Source organism: Hyperolius riggenbachi, chromosome 11, assembly GCF_040937935.1.
Source record: "Hyperolius riggenbachi isolate aHypRig1 chromosome 11, aHypRig1.pri, whole genome shotgun sequence".
Classification (NCBI taxonomy): domain Eukaryota; kingdom Metazoa; phylum Chordata; class Amphibia; order Anura; family Hyperoliidae; genus Hyperolius; species Hyperolius riggenbachi.
In genome coordinates, this window is record NC_090656.1 from 174963123 (window position 1) to 174988489 (window position 25367).

General features: G+C 44.6%; 1 protein-coding gene across 4 annotated transcripts in view; it reads left to right on the forward strand.

Moving 5' to 3' along the window:
• Positions 1-25367, forward strand: part of NECAB2 (N-terminal EF-hand calcium binding protein 2) — a 378886-nt gene that overhangs the window by 255316 nt on the left and 98203 nt on the right. For all 4 annotated transcript variants that reach the window (XM_068259472.1, XM_068259473.1, XM_068259475.1 and 1 more), the window contains one exon: positions 7904-8001. In XM_068259472.1, coding sequence (XP_068115573.1) covers positions 7904-8001 — 98 coding nt within the window. The remainder of the gene's footprint in view (positions 1-7903; positions 8002-25367) is intronic.

Genomic DNA, 25367 nt, shown 5'->3' on the forward strand with positions numbered 1-25367 from the left:
ACTGTTATCAAATCATTTGCATGATCTTGTTTTGTTGTGAGTTTCCTGTATGTCCTACCTTATGTGTTAACCCATTTATCTATTGTGCATTGCTGCGTAATATGTTGGCGCTTCATAAATACAATAAATAATAGTAATAGTAGTGTATGGGCACCTTAATTAAACCCACATTTGTGACAGAGATTACTGATGAGCATAGCTGGAATTCCATATCCAGTACAGGAAATCCTGATAAGCAGTCACCACTGCACACTGCTTTCAACTGCTGTATTTCAGTGAATAGAGACTCTGCTCTGTCTTATTAGAAGAGGAAGTGGGTTAGCTGTTAGCAGAGAAGCTGCTAGTGAGAGAGACAGTGAGGGACATCTTCAATAGGTTCAACTCCACTACTGAGCTTGCATCCAGATGGTAATTACTTATCAGGTGGTCGATGTTTCTTGACAAACGCTGCATGATTTTACAGCTATGCCTGTCAGGAATCTGTTTTGGCACAGACATTGGCTTAGGGATTCACACTTGTCTGCGTGGAACATGCATACATTTTTTCGCACGTGAATTTTTGGACACTGTATTCATCTGCATGTAAACGCAGCATTTTTCCATAGTAGCTAATGATTGGCAATAAGAAACCGCACCTGATGTGCAAATCGTGCTGTTTTTTTCCCCATAAGCATAAAAATGGCTGGGCACAAGTTATTGCCACTATACTGTATACTGTTGTGTGGTTTGGCATCTCTAGAATGCAGTAAGCTTGTTGTCATATTATGATAAACAACGTGGCCCCTTGATCACGGTCTCCAACAAGAAGAGCTGCACAGTTTTGTGCACAGTAATGGAAATATTACTTTGCAAATAAAGACACCAGATTGGTTGCAGCCACTGTGTAAGCTCATGTTGTGAAGTAAGTCTTGCCTTGAATACATTGTGACGTGACCCCAATCACAGCAACTCTGTCAAGTCCTGCAATAACAAACTCCACATTATATCCAACTTGTGGATCCCAATATGATCGAACAAATAAACAGAGCAGAGACAGTAACTACTGTGCAGCCTCAAGTGGAGACACTCGCTACTCCCGAGAGTTCAACAAGTGAAGGACCATGGAGCTCTTTATCAGCACGCTGCAACAAACTCCTTAAGTCAAGCTGAACATGCACGATTCTGGCTCACCTTACAGAACTTGGATCCCACTAGATATCAAACTTCCACATTGTCTTTGTATATGTTACGTAGGGTGACCATATTTTGATTTTACAAAAAAGAGGACGATCACAACAGCATGTGGGCGTGGTCAGGGGTGGGGCCAAATATTCAAGACCTTAGCAGTGTGCTGTCCAACTTCGCGGGCATGGAGGGCCATTTTTTTTTTCCAGACCACATGGTGGAGGGCCAGCCAACCACAAAATGCAGTCAGATTCGCAGAAGATTTCCCCACAAAATGAAATGAGATTGGCAACAGATTTCCCCACAAATGGAATCAGATTGGCTGCATACTTCTCTACAAATGGAATCAATTAGCAGCATATTTCCCAACAAATGCAATAAGATTGGCAGCAGATTTCCCTACAAATGCAATGAGATTGGCAGCAGATTTCCCCACAAATGCAATGAGATTGGCAGAAGATTTCCCCACAAATGCTATGAGATTGGCAGCAGATTTCCCCACAAATGCTATGAGATTGGCAGCAGATTTCCCCACAAATGCAATCTTATTGGCAGCAGATTTCCCCACAAATGCAGTGAGATTGGCAGCAGATTTCCCCACAAATGCAATGAGATTGGCAGCAGATTTCCCCACAAATTCAATGAGATTGGCAGCAGATTACCCCACAAATGCTATGAGATTGGCAGCAGATTTCCCCACAAATGCAATCTTATTGGCAGCAGATTTCCCCACAAATGCAATGAGATTGGTAGCAGATTTCCCCACAAATGCAATTTTATTGGCAGCAGATTTCCCCACAAATGCAGTGAGATTGGCAGCACGTTTCCCCACAAATGCAATGAGATTGTCAGCACATTTCCCCACAAATTCAATGAGATTGGCAGCAGATTACCCCACAAATGCTATGAGATTGGCAGCAGATTTCCCCACAAATGCAATGAGATTGGCAGCACATTTCCCCACAAATGCAATCTTATTGGCAGCAGATTTCCCCACAAATGCAATGAGATTGGTAGCAGATTTCCCCACAAATGCAATTTTATTGGCAGCAGATTTCCCCACAAATGCAGTGAGATTGGCTGCACATTTCCCCACAAATGCAATGAGATTGGCAGCACGTTTCCCCACAAATGCAAATGTGGTGGTACGCTGGGGGCCCCAGGCTCACATCAGAATCACATGCAAAAAGACGTTAAAGTTGGCAGTTGGCTTGGCTGCGCACCCCACCCACGGTAACCCACCTTGAGTCCTCCTCCTGCTGCTGTCTGCTGAGCTATTGGCTGTCCTCTTCGGACTCCGAATCTCTGAGTCACTATTGAGTGACAGTCTAGTCTGTGGCTGGCTTCAATTGTGAGATCGACACTTCCCGGTGCGGCTGCCTACAACAGCCAGCATCGGGCTCTCTGACCTAGGCCAGCAATCTTTGACTCATGAGTCGACTCATGACTCACAGGAGCAGCCAGAGCAGCAACCAGCCAGAGACTCTCTGGGAGAGACTCGTCTCTAGCACTTCATTGCGGCTCTTTAGTGAGCCAGACTTCCCATCACAAACCTAGCCACTATTTTGGGCTAGAGTTTAGCCCAAAATAGTGGTTAGGTTTGTGATGGGAAGTCCAGCTCAGTAAAGAGCCGCAATGAAGCGCTAGAGACGAGTCTCTGACAGAGAGTCTCTGGCTGGCTGCTGCTCTGGCTGCTCCTGTGAGTCATGCGTCGACTCATCATAAACAGCCGCAATGAAGTGGCTAAAGAGCCACATGCGGCTCGAGAGCCGCAGATTCCGACCGCTGGCTCTAGTAGACTGAGGCTCTTCTGGCTTGACCACTCTGCTCCCTTTAACCCTCCTGGCGGTTTGCTAAAAATCCGCCAGGGGGCAGCAAATGCGGTTTTAAAAAAAAAAAAATTCTTTTTCATGTAGCGAGACCATCCCGCCCCATGGCGACGGGGCGGGATGACGTCACCGACGTCATCGACGTCGTGACGTCAAGGGGGACTCCAGTCCACCCCACAGCGCTGCCTGGCACTGATTGGCCAGGCAGCGCACGGGGTCTGGGGGGGGGGCGGCTGCGGCGCGACGGATAGCGGCGGATCGGCGGGTAGCGGCGGCGATCGGGCACTGCACGCAGCTAGCAAAGTGCTAGCTGCGTGCAGCAAAAAAAAATTATGCAAATCGGCCCAGCGGGGCCTGAGCGGTGCCTCCCAGCGGCATAGCCCGCCAGGGAGGTTAAAGAGCCGGCTCTTGTTTGGCTCCCAAACTGCTCTTTACCCGGACATTTAAAAAACCCGCCAGGACGCCCTGGACAGGTCAGAAAAAGTGGACCTGTCTGGGCAAAAGAGGACGCCTGGTCACCCTATGTTACGGCCAGAACCCACAGTTTGGACACTTCGCGAATTCGTTCGTCCCTGAGCAGGTGCTGACAGAAGCAATGTCTGCAGCGCTCCCCGCTCTGCTTTCCTGAAGCCACAAACGACTCGGGGGGGGGGGGGAATTGTGTGTCTCCGGCTGACTGAAAGCCGATAGCAGGGAGGCGGGGGGCGGAGCCAGCGCCAGGGAAAATGATCGGAGCCACCAGGATTCGGCTTATTTCGGACATTGACCGCAGCGCCGTGGCCACTTTGCACATTGACCAGCCAGAACCCGAAGTGGCCAGCCACAACGCGAAGTGGCCAAACTTCGGGTCCTGGCCGTAACATATACCGCCTTAGGACTTTGGCCGACATTTTAGCAGCGTTTTGGGATCGACGATCATGGCCGGGAATCCCAAAAAGTGCTATGCTGATGAAAGTCAATGCAGACAATACCACAGGAGCGAATGGGATTAGGCAAATCGCAATCACCAGTCCTGCAGCATTTGTGAAGAGATTGCGCTCCAATACAAAGGATAGGAACTCTAAAATCTTTTTAATCCCTGTACAAAAGCAATTTTTCTGCAGTTTTACTACCCGAACCACTCAAAAAAAATTGAAAAAAACAATGGCTCTAAAAAGGCAAGCACTTAAATTATATTGCTTCTTAAAGTTCCAGAAATCGCTTTTAAAATCGCAAGTACAAAACGTGAGCGAAAACGTGGAGCGATTGCGATTAGTAGTCTGTAGTGGGCGCTTAGCCTTACACTTTTAACTTGTTTCAGTAAAGAGCTGATTCTATAATAGCATTTAGTGTTGGTGACCATTTTGAAAATACTTTGATTTTTTAGTCCACCTAGGTACCTGGAGAAGTGTCCACTGATCTGGGGATACCACTAAGTTTTGGTCCCTTTTTGTATGGGTACTTGCTCCATCCACATTGCAACTATGAGACAAAAAGTGACCTAAAGTCCTTGTACAGTTAGGACCATAAATATTGTGACATCGACACAATTCTAACATTTTTGGCTCTATACACAGCCACAATGGATTTGAAATGAAACGAACACTATGGGCTTGAATCACTAAGACAAATTGCATGCCTTATCAAAGTTAACACGCCTTATCAAAGTTAATACACATTGTCAGAGTAGCATAGCGAGCGCTACAAACTTCGGCCTGCTAATTGGCAATCCACTCGTCCTACCCTGAGCCCCTGCAGGTTCGTAACGCTCGCTATGCTACTCTGATAAGGCATGTTAGCTTTGATAAGACGTGTTAACTTGGATAAGGCATGCTATTTGTCTTAGTGAATCATGCCCTATGTGTTTTAACTGCAGACTGTCGGCTTTAATTTGAAGGTACTTACATCCAAATCAGGTGAACGGTGTAGGAATCACAACAGTTTGCATATGTGCCTCCCACTTAAGGTTAAGGGACCAAAAGTAATGGGACAGAATAAAAATCATGAATAAAACTTTCACTTTTTAATACTTAGTTGCAAATTCTTTGCAGTGAATCACAGTATGAAGTCTGGAACGCATAGACATCACCAGACGCTGGGTTTAAAGAACATAAGGTTAGTTTCATATCAAATCCATTAGGGCTTTGCATAGAGCCAAAAATGTTAGAATTGTGTCAATGGCCCAATATTTATAGACTTGACTGTAAAAGTGTAAGTATTTGGTTTTGAATTTAGTGGGAAATGGTTACAAAAAGCTCAGAAATGTATGATGTCCGTATCTCAGCTGAAGAGAAATGGTCTGACCGCTTATCTCAATGACCCCAAGCACACATTGCAGAACCTTGGGCGTCTTGGGACTAGAGGTGACAGATAGGCTCACTACTAAGACACAGACAGCAATACCAGAGGAAATGGTGCTCACCGCCAGGTCGTGATCACACTTACGCGTGGATTCACGACCATTTTGACGCATTCCGCCTCGGACACGAAAATCCGTGAATAGATTTTCAACCACGAAAATCTGCTTCGGCTACGCGTGAATGCGGACAGAAATCCGCATTCACGCTCGTGAAACCCGGCGCTGAAGTCGTGGTTTGCGGAAATGCGTCAAACTATGCGGAAGTGACACATTGCAGGCCAATCATAGTGCCCCAGCCAGGCCCTAGCAACCAATCACAGGAGGGGAGCTATGCCCTCCCCTCCTGAATATAAAGCGGCGGCCATGATGGAAAAGCTCTGTCCTTGCTAGACTGTGGTGCTGAGAGGATTATCTCCAGGCCATTGTTGTTTGAGCAAGTGCATTTATTGTGTTAAAAACAAAGCGTTTTTTTTTTGCTAACACTGCTCTTACACTGTACACAGTTAGCTAGTCAGCTAGTGAGTGATTGCTGTAGTTAGTTGTAGTAAGTGTAGTGTAGTGGGAGTGTGGGAGTCTAGTGATTATTTAACTGTGTGTAGTGCAGGCAGGTTCAGTGCTGCAGTGTAGTCAGTGTAGTGGGAGTGGGCATTATCTGTGTGTAGTGCAGGCAGGCAGGTTAGTGCAACTGCAGTGTTCACTTGCATATTCCAGTGACAGTTATACACTTGTACTATTTGCAGGCAGCCAGTCACACCGCCGGCGCCGCCACTCTCTGCCAGCGCTGTTCATTCATTCTGTCAGTGACCTTGTGCCGTGCCCAGTGCCCACTGCTCGCTCGCTGGCATATGAGCATCTCATTACACAGTGTGACATCCTTGTGTGCCCACTGCATCCTTCAGTGACCTAGTTGTATATCCAGTGCCCACTGCTGTGCCCACTGCATCCTTCAGTGACCTTGTACTGTGCCCACTGCATCCTTCAGTGACCTAGTGGTATATCCAGTGTCCACTGCTGTGCCCACTGCATCCTTCAGTGACCTTGTACTGTGCCCACTGCATCCTTCAGTGACCTTGTACTGTGCCCACTGCATCCTTCAGTGACCTAGTTCAGTGACCCGCATTGTCCTCCTCCTCCTGACTCAGTCGCTTCCTGCTGCTGCACTCTGCGTTCACACTGCCCGGGTCACCGGGTGCATTTAATTTTTTGGCCAGCACTATGACGCTGTGCTGCTACTACTACCACCAGTATGTTGCCATGGTCCTTCTGTGCTGCTGCTGCTGCTGCTGCTGCTGCTGAACTAAACGCCCGCTTTGTCCTCCTCCTCCTCCTGACTCAGTCGCTACCACGGTACCACCAATGCACTCTGTCTGCGTTATCACGGCCCGGGTCACCGGGTGCATTTAATTTTTTGGCCAGCACTATGACGCTGTGCTGCTACTACTACCACCAGTATGTTGCCATGGTCCTTCTGTGCTGCTGAATTGACCGCCGACATTGTCCTCCTCCTCCTGACTCACTCGCTTCCACCAATGTACTCTGTCTGCGTTCACACTGCCCGGGTCACCAGGTGCATTTAATTTTTTGGCCAGCACTATGACGCTGTGCTGCTACTACTACTACCAGTATGTTGCCGTGGTCCTTCTGTGCTGCTGAACTGACCGCCCGCATAGTCCTTCTCCTGACTCAATCGCTACCACCACTGCACTCTGCGTTCACACTGCCCGTGTCCACTGACAACTCTGCTGCGATGTCATTGCTAATTGCTGCAAAAAAAACAAAAAAAAAATTACAAAAACCTCTCTGGGGCCTTTTTGGCGTCAGCCACTCATCCTCCTCCAGCGGTACCTTCGCCGCCAAGTGCCATTGGAACTCGCCTTCACCTCTTTGACTGCTTAACGCGTATATCCCTTTTTAAAACCACTTATTACCAATTAATAGCCCCATTTAAAGTGTTGATTTCACTTTAAAATCCATTTTCTCTAGAAAAAATTTTTTTTCTGGAATTGTTTATGTTGAAGTTATGTTGCCCCTTATCACCTCGATAATCCATGCAATTTGGGGGATTGTAGCATGTATGGGGGCTTTGTTATTAACGTTAAAAGAAAATCCGCCTCCGGGCGGGAATCCACGCGTGATTACGCCATTCACGGCAGAAAATCCGCGTGGTTGCGTGGACGCGGACGAAAATCCGCATGCGGCGGGGCCGAATGCGGATTTTTTTTTGCAACCACGCGGATTTCCGAATTCGTGGATGAGGCACATCCGAGCATCCCATCCCCCAAGATTTTATTTTGTCTGTGATAGAACATATTGAATTTTTAAAAATTCTGACCTTTATACTGTATAATAATTTATACATACAGCCTTATTTCCTTTGTCGGTGCAAGACTGTGCAAACAAATGCTTCATCATACAGCAACCAATTGTTTTGGTTCTTTCATCAGATCAATACTAAATGTTGAATCTTCTTTCTATGGATTACTGCCTACAGTGAATTTTTTGCTTCCATGTGAAATATACATAGTTGTGATCATTTTCTGTCTCATTCTTTAACTGGTTCTTTAATTTTCAGATTATTTTGCAAATCATATGGGGGATTATGAAGATGTTCTTTCCTCTCTGGAAACCCTAAATCTGTCGATACTGAAGGCAATGGACTATACTAAGAAGGTGAGCTTTTCCCTAATGAATTGGCTGAAATGTTACACTTGCACAATCTGATTCTACATCCTCTAACAGGGCTTGCTTTGACTTCATGAAGTGTGAGTTTAGAGGCAGTACCACACCTGAGACTTTAGGAAAGCAGTTTGTGTGGTGGCAGCTTCTTGGAACACAATGGAACGATAGCAAAAAGTAAATGGCTTGATCTACCCCTTCATATATGTTAAGGTAATGAAAAGGGCCAATAGCATAATAAAATGGGCCCTACATGGGATTGTGGCAATTAGAATGGTTTTTATATTACAGGTGGTATTCCTGTCAGAGACTTAACATGGAGGTGAAGCTGTGAGGTAAATAGGCTGCTGATTGGTTGGGCCTCTGGGTACAGGTTGTGAGGGAAAGAAATGTAGCTCATGTACTGATTGGTCGGCAGGTGAGCAGAAGGTAGTCTGCCAGGTGTTGCTGGGGCTTATACTATGTTGCAGCAACCAATCAGGTCAAGGTACAGTGTATAAAAGAAAGGTCCGTCTCAGCGCAATCTGCCTTTAGTCCAGAGCGGTCTGGGGAGCTCCCCACCCACCCTTCCCTTATGTGAAGCACTTCTCGTCGTGGTCAAACTTTATTGGTTCCTCAAGTCACATCACAAGTGTGGACGAGCTTAATGAAGGGGTCCTTTCGGTAAAACTTGAATATTACAAGTGGTCTGAACCGTAGTGGTGGATCACAGTGAACTGTTGGTATCTGTTATGATGGTTGATAACAGTTTTATATTTATATTTATATTTTAATAAAGTTATTTGGACCTCTTTTGAGTTTATGATAACCAATAAAGAAGGCCACGGCCAATTTTATGCCAACTTGGAGGTTGTGTGAGTGTTTATGTTATTTAAGTAAGTATAAGTTTATGTATATTATATATTGTCTACATTCCCATGCGCTGCGCTGCGCCCGACGCTGCATTATGGAGGCAGGGGGGTGGGAGCGAGTAAATGGGAGCCCCAAGGTGAGGGAACGGGGGGGATGTCCTCCCTTCTCCACCGCTATGCCTGCTGCTCTCCCTTCACTGCGCTGAGTCGGGTGGGGGGTAGCGAGGGGCGCCGTCACTGATTCGGCCGGGGGCGGCCAGGGGGGGCAGCGGGTGGCCAGGGGGATGCAGCCACCCCAATTTGTCATACGTGCGGACGCCCATGCCTGGAATTCTAGCACCTCATGAAACATGACAGGTGGTCAGAAAAGTCAGAGATACTTCAAACTGGGGAAATTCACTTTTTTCACTATAGTTTGTAAACGCTATAACTTTTACCCAAACAAAATAAGTGTCTATTGATCAAAGACATGTAGCACAATACATTTAGACAAAATTGTATATAGAAATTTTACTTTATTTGAAAAATGTCAGCACAGAAAGTTAAAATAATTTTTTGGGCAAAATTCATGTCTTTTTTGATGAATATAATAAAAACTAAAAATCACAGCAGAAGTCAAATAGCACCAAAAAGAAAGCTGTATTAGTGACAAGAAAAGGAGGTAAAATTCATTTAGATAGTAGGTTGAATGACCGAGCAATAAACCGTTAAAGCTGCAGTGGTCTGAATGGCAAAAAAGTGTCTGGTCCGTAAAGGAGTCATCAGGGAGATTTTTTAAAATAAGTGCTACTTACCCGGGGCTTCCTCCAGCCCCAAGCTCCCAGGATGTCCCTCGCCGCAGCTCTGCCTGCAGCCGTTCGCTGCAGGTCTGTCCTGGTCCCCGGCGATGACGTCAGAGCTCTGTACTGCGTCTGCGTGAGCGGCGCTGTCAATCACCGCCACGTGGGCCGGAGTAGACTGCACAAGCACGGTAGTTCTCACGGAAATCTCCATTCCACAGAAACCGTCGAGCAACCCTTAGCAGGAGAGAGCAATAAGGGGTAGCAGTTTGACACCAGACATGCACTACCTCGGCAATGGTGAAGTAAAGGAGGAGCCTAGAATAAAAGGTTGTCCCTGGCAAGTATGGATTTGTAATGTGAACATTACCCCCCTCCAGCACTTTGCAAAGTGCAACCTTCCCCTTCCAGCCTGATTGTGGCCACACAAGGTTATATAAATTGCTCTGAAAAAGAAATGGCCAGCTTGCAAGATAACCAGGGCCTATCCAAAGGATCACATGGTACATATTTTGAGTTGACCATCTGACCAGAGCTTTCTAGAAAACCTTGTCTGCTGATGGTTATGATTTCTCCTTTATGGGTCAGTGCTCCGTTTGTGACTCCTTGCTGCCCTTTCCATACCAGCATTAAGAGTACTTGCCTGAGCCTAGTATTTCATTAAATACCTGTGCTGACAGTTCGTGTGCAGCAACAGTAGTTGGATTGTTAGTGAATCTGTTTTCATTACATGTTTTTACATTTCATAAGCTCATTTCATAAAGTTTGCTCATTTTTATTTGGAAAAAAAGACATACCAGTTCAAATATGAAGCTATTGGATCTGCATGTTACTGAATGGAGCTCCATGTTGCTAGAGTGCCAGGAAGAGTATTAAAGTGAACCTGAAATTAATGGAATAGAGAGAGGCTGCCATAATGAACAATACTAGTTGCCTAATTTCTGTGCTGAGGGGGAGAGTTGAAAAACCACCATTGACTGTGGGTTCAGATCAGGTAATGAGGTTTGTTGGGGGGGGGGGCATTATGAAAACTGCAGGTAAGATAGACCTGCAAGTTACAAAATAAGGTGGATGGATGTTAACTAAACGCGTAGGTTCTGTCACTATGCTTCTTGATTAAATGTGAAATACTTCAATTATAAAATAATTTTTCTGGAGCCCAGACACTGGCCACATCCTGTATCACAGATAGGCTGCGCTACACCGTGCATTATTCTCAGACAGATTCAGCTTTTGCCTTCCCCCTGAACAGCAGCATGATGCAAACCATATATCAACATCAGCTCCACCCACAGTGCTTGAAACCTGGTTCACTGTAATAACCGCTCTCTGGACATTTGATCAAAATTTCAAGGTCTGGGTTTAAGCTGCAGAAGCTTAACACGAAAAAAGGTGACATCTGAGCACGCGACTAAGCTGTTAGATTATATTTTTAGAAATAAGCTGTAAAGCTAGAAAATCTCACTCTTTTGCTCCAGTAGAGCCCTCGAAGTCACACTGTTTTCATATGCTGAAAATAATATCTGTGGCACATCCTAATGAACATAATTCATCCATCCTCAGGCAAGGCCCTCGTTTCATCTTTGCCATTTATTGGCATATAGAAACCTCCCAGCTCATTTCCCTTCTACCCTCAGAGAAAAGAACAAATATAAAAATAAAGTATTGAAATGGAAGATATCTGTCAGGCCCTTATTTGCCTGTGGACATTGAGAACTCACTTGAGACGGTCATCACAGGACTGAGTTGTTCATTTGTCACCATGCCCCTTATCTGAATACACAGTCCTAAGAAGCTGCTTTTGTAATGCTGGTGCTTGTTAGATCTTTGTGTGTCTGCACATACTACTGATTACACAGAAGTGATTCCCGCTATGTAAAATATGAAGACTGACATCTCCTTCCAGCTCCACAAGCGTGATGCTTTCATCATCTGAATTCCATACAGACAGTATCCGAGCCATTTCCCTAGGATTTGCAGCGTTAGGATTTTCTCTCCAACTCACGCGTCGTGCGGTTTCGGAGATGCATTTTTCCTTGGTGGGGTTCTTGAAGTAAACACTTTAAGGTCTGCAGAGTCAGCGGGTCACAGTGTTGTTGTTAATGAGGGCTGATTACATAGTGTTCTATTGTTCTGGGCTGAAAGCAAGACCCCATTTGCTGTGCATTATTTAGGAGATGATGTGCCGATCTTGCCAGACTACTTGTCAAACCAGCGTGTTCTCCTGACATCTTCTGATCCATTAGACAAAGTGACCTAAAAACCTTCCTGTGGCTTTCTGTCCTACATCCTTGTGATTGAAAACAAAAACTACCCTCTGTCAGTAAAGCAAAAAAGTTTCAGCACCTTGTACATAACAAAGCAAACCCTGATTTGCCCATCACAAGATTTTTTTTCAACACTTTGCCTGACTGCGGTTTTAAAGTTATAGAGAACCCATGCCCTAGGTCTGGTTCAGAAACGCATACATGTGTTAGGAGAGGGAAGCCCCTGGATCCTAATGAGGCCTCCCTCGCTGTCCTCTGATCCCCTGCTTCTGCTCGGGGACCCTCCAGCTGATCACGGCCACAATCCGCTTCTAGATAGAGTTCAGCACGGTCATATTCATGCAGGCACAGTACAGAGGACAAGTGGTCCTTATTAGATTACTGACAACCCCTGGTCTGTAATTCTTGAAGGGTCCATGGTCAGTGGCTGGGTACCAGCGGACAGCATGGAAAGCCTCATTTGGATCCAGATGCTTAGGCAAGTATGGGATTTTGCATGTTTTTATTGCTGCTTGTACCTCTAATAGGAAGATGTCCCCCTCACATCTGTCTCAGACACAACAGGAAGAAGGGCAGTAGAAGCCTTATTTTGGGAGCAGTTAACAAAATAAAACATCCTCACTGGGGCTTTACTGTCTATTTAAATCCACCATGAGGACATAGACTAGTCCAAAATCTGTCAGACCTGTCTGGAAAGGGTACATTATGGTGCATTTATATATTTTATAGTTTTTCATGAGGGTGGTCCTTTAACCTTGCAGGGATTTAACACCTTTCCATCACAGGTAAAATGAACACTGAAAGTTTTTTTTGACTGGATCTAAGGTCTGTACTTGTACTAAAGAGCTTTCTCTGTTTCATATAGTTTCTTTTTTATAGTTTTTGAGATATTCACATATTTTTTTTTATGAAGGGCAAAAGTTCACTCATCGCAAAGGCTGAGTAAACCTGAGTGAACTTTTGACCTTAAACCAAACCAGAGCTCAGGAACATAAAGATATAAAAACGCTCCCATTGACCTACATTAAAATTGCGGTAAAATCCTGATCGCTGTAAAATCATGCGATTTTACCATGACCATGATTTTGCCGTGATTTTAATGTAAGTCAATGGGAGCATTTTTAAAAAGCTCTCCAAAAGCTCTGATGGCCAAAAAGTGCTCAGAAAAGCGCATGTAGTGTGTCTGAGCCCTTAAAAGGAACCTAAAGTCTCACAATAAGTGCCCCTAGGAGGTACGTGCCTCGGTAGGGGGAATCCTCTGGATCCTAAAGAGGCTTCACCCTCTAGTCCTCTGGAGCCCTGTTCCACTTGTCAGTGCCTTGCACATGCATGCTAGCTCCGTCTCAGCTGGCTCTCTTCGGCAATAGCCAGATCAGGTCCATGGTACTGCAATGGTGCAAGCCGTATGCGCAGTAGCATGGACCTGGCTCTATTTCCCCCAGAGAGCGAGCGGGATGGTGGTAGTGCACATGCGCACGGAGGCGACACTTTGGGGGTCTGCGGTGGATCCAGAGGTTTCCCCTAAATGAGATTGAGTATCGGAAAATATGAAGTGCAAACATCCCAGGATTGCTTTAAGTTTATTTTTGTATTCATAATACTGTATATAATTTGAAAATATTTAGATCAGAATCTTTAATTTTGATAACAAATTAGACTTACGTGCTAATGGACACTGTTACATTAGAATTTTGTAGAGAAAAAACGTTTTTGTGCAGCTGCATGTTGCCAAACATAATGATACTAGAAATATATTCATGGGTCATATGGTCTGGAGGTTGCATAGTAGGTACTGAAAAGCTATGGGTGGCCCTAGAGCACAGATTGGAATTTCCAGCTACTTTTCCAGTCGGGAAGTGGAACTCCGAAGTTGAAAGCAAAAAAGCCTAGGTTTTTTAACTGTCCAACAATTACACCAGTGCTTCTGTGCTAGTCATGATCTCTGTATCAAATGGTAAACTTGCATCACTAAACTAATGATCACAATCCATGTGTACACTCAGATCACAGCAGGCTGTGTTCTTATTATTTCCTATTTGTATATCGTGCTGACATGTTCCGCAGCACTTCAGAGTACATTAGACAAGTTTTGTCACTAAGACCTCGTTCCACCTGCATCATTAGGGCCGCGTTTTTGACAACGCGTGGGGATGCGATCCACAGGGACATCAGAAAGTGCATAGACTGCACTTCCTGATTTATTTATTTTTTTTCATTCGTGTGTTGCAATTTCCCACAGAATCACAACACCTGCTTGCCTGCTTTTCCGATTGCAATCACATTCATTACAAATGCGTGGGATCAAAACCGCATCCGGGAAAATCATTGAGCAACGCAGTGCTATGCATTGCGGTGGCCACCAGCATTGCACACAGTGCATGCATAGAAACCAGGCCTGACTGAGCAAGAGTCATGTTCTTACCATAGTTTGAAGAACAACTGTAGTGAAAATAACGTCATTAATAAAATTAATTTTTTCTTTGCAATATTTATTTATAAATGATTTTGTCTGGGTTTGCCCATAGTAAGATATTTTATCTTTCTGATTTACATTCTGAAATTTAGCGCAAGTGGGACATCTTTAGTCCTGTCAGGCGATCACTGTGGAATGTTAAGGGGCCCATACACTGATCGATTAGATTCTATAGAATTGGTCATTCGATCAGAAATCTATTCTATAGAATTTCCCATTTGATCGATTTGCGGACGATTTCGGTCGTTTTGATCTATCTGACAGGATGGAAAATCTAGGTCGATCTGCTGCTGGCAGCAGATCGATGGCCCATAGAGTTGCATTGGATCTAATGGTCCAATAATGCATGTAGATCAATTTCCAATAGATTTCATTCTGAAATCTATTGGAAATCTGTTACTAGTGTGTGGCACACATTAGATAGATTCCTGTCAGATTGGACTTGACAGGCATCTGCCAGAAATCTATCTGATGGTCGAATCTGCTGCAAATCTATAAGTGTATGGCCACCTAGTTTACTGAGAGCTCTTTGCACCGAGGGAGATTACAGCCATTATTTCCCACAGTGCATCACAGACAGCAATCTGTCAGGGCCATGGCCCTGATGATCTACTCCAGAAAAGGTAAAGATTTTTTGTGAGAAAGCAGGTTTAAGTTCAATCCATGGTTAAAGTTCTTCTAAGGCCAATTTAGAGGGGAAGTTATTAACCTGCCAGTATGATATTGGGATTTGGAAGGAAATCTGAGTGCATGGAGGCAACCCATGCAAGCTATGGAAGAGCATACTAACTACATGCAAATATTGTCCTGGCTGAGGCTTGAATCTAGAAATATAGTGCTGCAAGATGAATGCTGTTCACTATGGTACAGAGTTTAAGCTGCAGAAGCCTCATGTGACATACATAAGGTTACATTTGAGCACTTTGCCTACAAAGCTACAGTATCAAACAATATATTTAGATGTGCCCTTGGAGTTGGGCTTAAATAGCCAAGCATTTGTTTGCTTGTAGCACTGTACGAAACAGAATATTTCTGCTCTGGGCTTTATTTTACAGTCAGGTTGTCATTTCATTGCTTGATGGCTCTCAGGGCATGTAAATTCATCCGGACTGTCTGCCAAACAGCATAATTGGAGCTGTGGTTACACAGCTGGAATATGCCACATGGCTGTCACAGAAATCCCACCTTCACGGCATGGATGCCTTTGTTTACCTGGATTTATGAGATGATTAAATCTGTTTTTAATTTAGCATTCTCCCTCGATAGATGGGGCACGACTGCTCTCGTTTTAAAGGGGATTTTATGCTTTTGTTTATCAGAGTGGGAGGAGGCGTTGCTTCTAATAAAAACTTTGAATGCTCTAACCTGCTGCTCTCGTTGCTGAGTTTATAGGACCTGTTCATAATAAAAGCAGTGAAAACGGTGCACACTTCTTGTCCTCCCTGCTACTGCAGTGGTTTCTTCCTTCACACCACATGCATTGTTGCACCATTAAAGGGACACTTAAGTCAAACAAAAAAAAAAAGAGTTTTACTCACCTAGGGCTTCCAATAGCCCCCTGCAGCTGTCCGGTGCCCTCGCCGTCTCCCTCCGATCCTCCTGGCCCCGCCGGCAGCCACTTCCTGTTTCGGTGACAGGAGCTGACAGGCTGGGGACGCGAGTGATTCTTCGCGTTCCCAGACCCATTAGCACCCTCTATGCTGCTATATGGTATATGATATATGCTAAAGCAGCATAGATGGCGCTATTGTGGCCAGGAACGCGAAGAATCACTCGCGTCCCCAGCCTGTCAGCTCCTGTCACCGAAACAGGAAGTGGCTGCCGGCGGGGCCAGGAGGATCGGAGGGAGATGGCGAGGGCACCGGACAGCGGCAGGGGTCTATTGGAAGCCCCAGGTGAGTAAAACTCATTTTTTTTGTTTGACTTAAGTGTCCCTTTAATTAAAAGTCCATGTGGTTTGAGGCAGTAAGGATGGGCCACCCCTTTCACCTGTATTGAAGGATGCAGTAAAACTTGCATGCTTTACTGTAGTGCCTTTTCTACAGAGCCAGAAAAACTGAGCAAGTGACTGCAGCAATCACGTTACATTGCACTGATGCACATGCACTGACAAAGGCTGGGGCCTGTCTGCAAGTTGGGTAGGGCTCCATAAAATTAATAGGCTATAGGCTTTTATTAACGGGGGAGGGGGAGTGTTGGCACTTTGCAGTGACATATAGAAATGGTATACATTTAAAACGGACACTGTGAGAATTGTTGGCGCAGGAAATAGCTGCAAGTACAGTATTGGTAAATTATCAATATTCTACCATATCATTGGGTTATTTCAATATATCTGTAATTTTTTACTGGTATATTACTATAGCCCAATTAAACTATATTGTTCCACAGAGCCCTCCCTTTACCGATGCCGAAGTCTAACAACTTCACCTCCGATACCTAAACAACCCCCCCTTCCCCTCCCCCACACACACTCCCCCAACGATGTCTAACCTGAAGTGTTCTTACACATACACACCTTTCCGATGCCTATCCCTAAGTCTCCCCTGCCAATACCTGCCCACCAATAAAATGGGCACCAGCACAGGCACTTTTGGTAATAGCCGCAAACTGGTAGTTTGGGTGCCAAAACCCCACACTATTTTATTGGGCTTCAGACCCATAACAGCTGCTAATCGTGGCTATTATAGGCGCTTATGGTGGCACCAACTTTACCCGGGGTGCATATTAATTTACTGATTTTAAAGTGATGCGTCATGGAAGTAACTTTCTTATTTAAAAAATAAATAGAATGCTTGCAAATACCGTTATCTTTTAGGAAGGCAAATGTTGTTTTATTCTACAAAAACAAAAAAGCAAAAAAAAAACCTTAAAGGTAACCAGAGGTCAGAAAGTTACATCATGCAATGTGTGTCTTTATTGACACAGATACAAACACATTCATGAAAAGTATCTGTATGGAGCTCCTTGTCTTTATAAGCAGTCATTCAAAACAGGGATAATCAATAGTAGTATAGGCTTAAATACATTCAGAAAAATATTTAGGCAACGACACGCTCGTTTTGAGCGTACAATGCCCTTCGTCGGGCCACAATGTAAAACACTTTCTACAAAAAAGCAAAACAATAGGCAACATATTAAAAACCATTAATATAATGTAAGATAAATAAGATCCCAGCACCTACAGAAAAAAATCCTTGGAGGAGATGGTGAAGACATCGTGTGTATAACACAAGCCCAAATCAAGGGTCCTCACACTAGTCAGAAACTGTTAGGTGTCAAAGGACTAGGGAGATCAGAGTAACACAGTCCAGTGGAGAAAAAAGTTGTCCCTGTAACAGAAGGGAAAGAAAACGTGGTGGATATCACACAGACCAGTAAATATTGGTCAAATATCGATACCACTAGTGTAGCATAAGAACCAGGTTGGAAAGATAATGTAGCCTCTCAGATACATGCAAAAACCAGCAACTAGATTGGACCTATACAAATCGGTCCAAGTGTTGCAAGAGAACTTCTGAAGATATTCCAAAGTGTAGAAGGGGTAGGCATATCAGGTCTAAGCAGTGGCGTACCTAGGGCATTTGACACCCGGTGCTGGGTATTAAATGACCCCCCCCCCCCCCACACACACACACACACACCCCAAAAAAAGAAAGGAGTGAGTGTGGCATGCTAAGTGCGCCACGGCGGGTAATGCCAGGTATAGGTGCCCCCAGTATAGGTAGCTTGAAATAGTTGCCCCAGTAAAGGTACCAAAGTATAGCCACAATGCGCAGTGTTTCCCTATAAAATACACATGATGCAGCAGTGTTTTGTCAAACTATATTAGGTAGCCTGATAACTGCCCTTTAGCACAGGTAGCCAGATCCAGATGAAATCCCCCTTCCAAATTTATAGTATAAAGTATAGTTATAGTATAGGTAACCGTCATAATACCCAAATGCAGTATATATAGGAAGATCTCCCTTTAGTATAGCCATTGTATATAGCCAAATTACCTTTCAGTGTATATAGCCAGACACCCTTTTAGTATATAGCCAGTGTATATATCCAGACCTCCCCCTTATATAGCCAGTGTATAAAGTCAGACCCCCACCCCTATTTAGCCAATGTATATAGTCAGATCCACTGTATATAGCCAGTGTATATAGTCAGATCGCCCGTATATAGCTAGACCCCCAGTGTATATAGTTAGAACCCCCTGTATATAGCCAATGTATTTCTGACTGAGTGTATACACACACACACACACACACACACACACACACACACACACACACACGAGGAAAAGACAGAGACACAGAAGGGAGAGAGACAGGAGTAAGGGAGAGCAGGGAGAGACAGGATTGAGAGATAAGAGAGAAACAGACAGGAGTGAGAACAAAGAGAGAGAGAAGAGAGAGACAGGTGGGAGAGTCAGACAGGAGGGAGAGAGAGAGAGAGCAGAGAGACAGGAGGGAGAGAAGCAGAGAGATAGGAGAGACAGGAGGGAGAGAGACAGGAGGGAGAGAAAGAAATGGGAAGAGATAGACACAGAAGAGAGAGAGACACACACAGCGGAAGGAAGAGACAGGAGGGAGATACAAAGTAGAGAGAGGCAGGAGGGAGAGAGAGTAGAGAGAGACAGGAGAGAGAGACATTAGGAAGACCGAGTAGAGCGAGAGACAGGAGGGAGAGTAGAGACAGGAGGGAGAGACAGGGAAGAGATGGGCACAGAGAAGATAGAGACAGACACAGTGGAAGGGACAGGAGGGAGAGACAGAGCAGAGAGAGACAGGAGGAAAAGACAGACACAGAAGTAAGAGAGACGGGAGTAAAAGAGCAGGGAGAGACAGGATGGAGAGATGAGAGAGAGCAGAGAGAGAGAGAGAGACAGGAGGAAGAGCCAGACAGGAGGGAGAGAGAGCAGAAAGACAGGAGAAAGATAGGCAGAGAGAGAGACTGGAGGGAGAGAGGCAGAGAGAGAGAGACAGGAGGGAAAGAGAGAGAGACAGAGCAGAGGGAGAGACAGGAGGGGGAGAGAGTGGAGAGAGAGACAGGAGGGAGAGAGAGACAGGAGGAAGAGTAGAGAGAGAGAGGGAGAGACCGAGACAGGGGAAGAGATAGACACAGAGAAGAGAGAGAGACAGACACAGCAGAAGGAAGAGACAGGAGGGAGAGACAGAGCAGAGAGAGACAGGAGGATGAGAGAGACAGAGCAGAGAGAGACAGGAGAGAGCAGAGAGAGACAGTAGGGAGAGACAGAGGAGAAAGAGACACGGGGAGGAGAGACAGAGGAGGCAGGGAGATGGGGAAGATACAAACAGAAGAGAGAAAGAGACAGGAGGGAGAGACCGAGCAGAGAAAGAGACAGGAGGGAGAGACAGGGCAGAGAGAGATAGGAGGGAGAGAGAGCGACAGGAGTGAAATATAGAGGAGGGAGAGAGACAGGGAAGAGACAGACAGAAGAGAGAGAGACAGTAGAGAGAGACAGAGCAGAAAGCAAGAGACAGGGATGAGAGACAGAGGAGGGAGAGAGACGGGGACGAGACTGGAGGAAGAGAGAGATAGGGGGAAGAGACAGACAGAAGAGAGAGACAGTAGGGAGACCCAGAGGAGAGAGAGAGAGAGAGACGGGGAGGAGAGACAAAGCAGAGAGAGACAGATGGAAAAGAGAGGAGAGGAAGAGAGATGGGGGAAGTGAAACACACTGGCAGCCGGTAGGGACATCCAGTACTTTACTACTGCCCACAGCGGAAGGTTTTGTGGCTCATACCCATCTGTGCCGGTGGTGTTCGCCAATGGTGTGCCTGGGTCACGGCCCAGCTTGTCGGGAGATGAGCGGCGGCATCTAGATGTCATAGTAGCCGCAGAGGACAGCCGCCCGTCATCAGGGCCAGTGCTACCATAGAGACAAAGAAGGCAATTGCCCCAGGGCCCCAGAGCTTGTAGGGGCCCCCAGTGGCTACAAGAGGAAAACATTTTTTTCAAAAAGACATTATAGTTTTTGAGAAAATCGATTTTTAAAGTTTCAAAGGAAAAAAAAAATACACATTTAAAAACCTGCCGACTTTAACGGTTAATAGCAAATCCACCTTAAATGCTAGAAACCCTAAATTTACAGGATATGTTAAGGAGATCATTGGGAATAAGAGGAAAAACAATTTTTCAAAAAGACCTTATAGTTTTTGAGAAAATCGATTTTAAAGTTTCGAAGGAAAAAAGTATACTTTTAAAGGGACTCCGAGCAGTGCAGAAACTATGGAAAGATGCATATCATTTTAAAGCTCTCTTTCTCCTCTTTCCAATGATATATAAACCGCCGCCCTATGCCTTTTAGTTTTCGCTATTTTCGCGATTGAAATTGCCACGGCCGCGATTTCGATCGCAAAAATAGAGAAAACTAAAAGGCATAGGGCGACAATTTAGGTGTCGCCAGAAAGAGGAGAAAGAGAGCTTTAAAATGATATCCATCTTTCCATAGTTACATTGTATTACACAGGGCGACTTTTTCTGCTGAATGGAGCTGCTGACTTTGAAAAAAAAGCAATTTCAATCGCGAAAATAGCGAAAACTAAAAGGCGTAGGGCGGCGGTTTATATATCATTGGAAAGAGGAGAAAGAGAGCTTTAAAATGATATGCATCTTTCCATAGTTTCTGCACTGCTCAGAGTCCCTTTAAATGCGGTAAATGTCACTTTTAGTAGCAAACCTAACGGTAGTGTAATTTTACATGTATCAAAAGAAAGAGCAATACATTTCCTGACGGGGTTTCCAGGGGGTGGAAACTCCTCCACAGCCGCAGCGCTTTGGCCAGGGATCGCTATACAGCCGCAATATGGCTGCATGAAGATCCCTTGCATCTTTCCCTATTTTCCCAATTTTTTATTTTTATGTTTAGAGTGTGAGAATTTTTTTTTTTAATTATGTGGGGTCCCCCCTCCTGTAACTTTTTAACCCCTTGTCCCCCATGCAGGCTGGGACAGCCAGAATGTGGAGCTTCGACCGATTGGGGCTTCATACCCTGACTATAGCAGCTGCAAAAAAGGTCCCTTAATGCCGATTTTTGTTCCGGGGTATCTGTTGGGGGGGGCCCCCACAGGTTTATTTTGGTTTATTTTGCCCTGGGGCCCCATTGTTGCTTAAACCGGCCCTGCCCGTCATGTGGATTGCAATAGGCCAAATGAAAGAAAAGAGGGAAGCGCCCAGTGTGTATAGACCACTACGCTGGAGTGCAGAGCAAAAATAAAACCATGTGCACAAAAACACAATTTTTTAAAGGACATCAGCACAGCCATTAATACATTTAAATGGACCGAGTTTATCGGAGGGAGAAAGAGTGCATAACAAGTATACTGGAGCTATAGCCCCACATGCATCACATACGGTATGTATACAATTACAATAGAATTCCAGCTCCACCAAATCTATGCAACGGGGCCATTAAACACAAAAAGAGGCTATAAGTAAATATGGAAAAATCTACAGATCTACATAAAGACAAAAGTATAAAAGGGGAAATAAAGATTAGTATCTTAAAGGGGAACGCCCGAATAAGTGACCACTATAATGGGCACATGCTATCGTGGAGTGCATGTCACCAGCACCTACCTGACAACTCCAAAACACCAAGCAGGCCAATCCTGGGTCAGTTTGATAAAAAATAAGACCACATCTATGCCAAACCCATTTCAGGCTAAAGAAAAGAAAAAGAAAAGAGAGAGAGAAAAAAAAGACGAGTTACAAAGGGATAATCAAAATTGTAATGGCATGTTGCAATCATGTACAATGAAAAAAGTTGCTATGTTACAATCATAAATAAAGAAAGAGGAGTACACAACAATCTATTGCGGCCTGTATTCCGCATTCATGCTGTAGGGGATCAGGGTCTGCAAGGATTTAATCCACTGAGCTTCCTTATGAAGCAAAACTGCTTCTCTATCACCACCTCTTCTCAAAGGGGCAACAGCATCCAAAACAAACAACCGCAGCTGGTTTGCTGAATGTACCCTTTCTATGAAGTGTTGGGCCACAGGCGAATCAATCTCAGAAATGATTTGATTACGGCGAAACGCTACATTAATTCTGGATCTATGTTCAATTATCCTTTCCTTAACCGGCCGTGTGGTTTCACCCACATAATTTACCACAAGGACATTTAATACCATATACAACATAAGATGTTTTCACATGTGGTGTAATGTAAGAAATGTATTTGGTGGCCTCTCATGAGGTGATTAAGGGTTCTGTCTTTCAGAACCAAATGGCAACATGAACAGTTAAGGCATGGAAAGGTCCCCTTACGTACAGGGGCGATGACTGTCGGGGGATTAACGCGACTGGAACCTATGTCAGCATTAATAAGATGGTCTCTGATGGATTGTGCCCTCATATAAACAATCATGGGTGGAGATCTAAATACTGGTATTTTAATCCCCATTGATTTCAAGACAGGCCAATGTCGTTTCACTACTGAGGAAATTTGTGATGATATAGTAGGATGTAGCTAAAATCATGCGATTGACCTCTGCACCTGGCCCACCTTTCTGCACATCCGATAGTTCAGATCTCTTGCGACTTGAGATCTGTCTCCTGGTACGTTCAACCAAATTCTTAGGGTAATTTCTTTCAATGAACCTAGAAGCCATATTTGTCATCTGTTGTGCGCTTTGTGTTTCATCGCTCACAATCTGTCCAACCCGCATAAACTGTGACTTAGGTAGTGATTCTCGTAAGCTCCTAGGGTGAAAGCTGCTAAAGTCGAGTAACGTATTGCGGTCAGTGGGCTTAGTGTAGAGGTCAAAAGCCAGAAGCCTCCCCCTCATGCATACATTCACATCCAAAAATGCAATTTTTTGTGTCTCAATGTTACATGTGAATTTCAATGATGTCGATGCCCCCTGTAACTCACCGTAGAATGTTTCGAAGGAGGACCTGGGTCCTGACCAGATCAAGAAGATATCGTCTATGTAACGACGCCATATACAGGCGTCATTTTGATATAAAGTATTCTGGTATACCCAGTCCTCCTCGAACTTCTCCACAAAGAGATTAGCGTATACAGGTGCGAAATTAGATCCCATGGAAGAACCACTAAGTTGTAAATAAAAGGTGTCCTGGAAGAGAAAGTAATTCCTTTCAAGTACCAATTCAAGTAAAGACATAATAAAGTTGAGATCATTGGCAATTCCAAATTGCTGCTAAAATCACTCTAGTGGGCCATAGCTCTTACACTGATAACAGCTGAAACTACTTTTTTATAAAGTTGGATTATGTGGCTCTGTAACATTAAGGCTATGTTCACATTATAAATTGCCAGCGCTATTTCAAGCGCGAATCGATTTATTGCGACTTTTTTTTAATCGCCTTTCCCTGCGCTTTCTAAGCACTTTTTTAAAGAGGAGCTGTTAGGTAAAGGGTCTCAGAGAAAAAATACACATATATCAGTAGCTAAAGATTGGCTGTACTTACATTACATATGCATTTCACTGTCCACGTTTGGATTTCACAGAATCTTTATATAGTATTTGCAGAGAATGATGCTCCTGACAGCTCATGGCAGGTTTCATGTTTGTCTGTCTCCTATGAAGCCAAATGTGTCATCATGTCCGCCCTGCTTCCTGATGATTCGACTCAGAAAAAAGACAACACTACTGTGCAGTGAATATTAATTAGCCATGTGGCTAGGAACAGAGCCGGGACAAGGTCCTCCAGCACCCAAGGCTGAGACACCAAAGTGCGCCCCTCCATCCCTCCACCCCAGCCGTCACACACTGATTGCTCTTAGACTAAGAGGCACCCCAGGGCCCCCAACACCTTAATCTCTAGTTATCTGGCTTGTAGTCACTTCCATGTATCTCCTTTTCTTATTTCTTTCTGCTTCAAACACAATTAGGAATGACAGCTGAATGAATTGTGCGCCCCCTCCTACACTGCGCCCTGAGGCTGGAGCCTCTCCAGCCTATGCCTCGGCCCGGCCCTGGCTAGGAACAATAGCGGACTCATGCAGTATACTCTGCCCGGAGATTTTTCAGTGCTGTGAGCTGGACTGCGTTACACGCTATTGTAACATGAGCCTGTAACTTCTCACTAGCAGCAGAGGGGAGGACCCAAGGTGGGAAGAAGCAGCCCCAGAATGCTTTGCAGTATGGTATGCGGCCTCTCGGCCCTTAAGAGCTTGGATCTAACAGCCTTGCTGTTCAGCACACATCAAAAGTAAGAGAGATTTTTAATTTCAGTATTGCCTTTTTGGCTTCCTTCGAAACTGTTTAACACAGGAGAATAGAGGTTTAAATTAGCTTTTGCAGCCTGACAGTTACTCTTTAAGAACTTTTGCAGATCAATTTTTTTTTAACTCTTTCACACGGAAATTAATAAATACAATGTATTCATAGAAGCGCTCTGGAAATCGATATACAAGTGCTTTTTCAAGTGCTTTGCGATCTCCCTATAAGTTCCATTGAGCCAAAAAAGGCAGGCAGCGCTTTTCAAAGCAGATCGAAATCAAACCGCTCAAATGTGGACGCTCTTATAGGGAATCCTTGCACAAGTGCTTTTAGGGCGATTTCTAAAAACACCAGGGCTTAAAAAAAAAAATACGCAAACGCTCATAGTGTGAACAACCCCTTAGGCCCCGTTAACATCTAAAATTGCAAAACGCTAGCGATTGCTGCTAGCGTTTTGAGGGAGTGATTTTTCTGCGATTAACACGGAAAAATCACTGGATACTAGCATTTTGGGAGTGATCGCGATTAGCGGTTCTATACATGCAAACCATGTGTGTAGCCGTTTTAAAAACCACTAGTGGTTTGCGTGAACAGGGCCTAATAGGATATTGATGTGCTATAAAGGACCTCTATTATGGAAAATTGTAAAATGTAAAATACATGTAAATGCATAAATATGAGTGTTTCTTCCAGAGCAAAATGAGCTACAAACTACTTTTTCCCCTATTTTGCTGTCACTTACAGGAGTTAGTAGAAATCTGACGGAACCGACAGGATTTTTA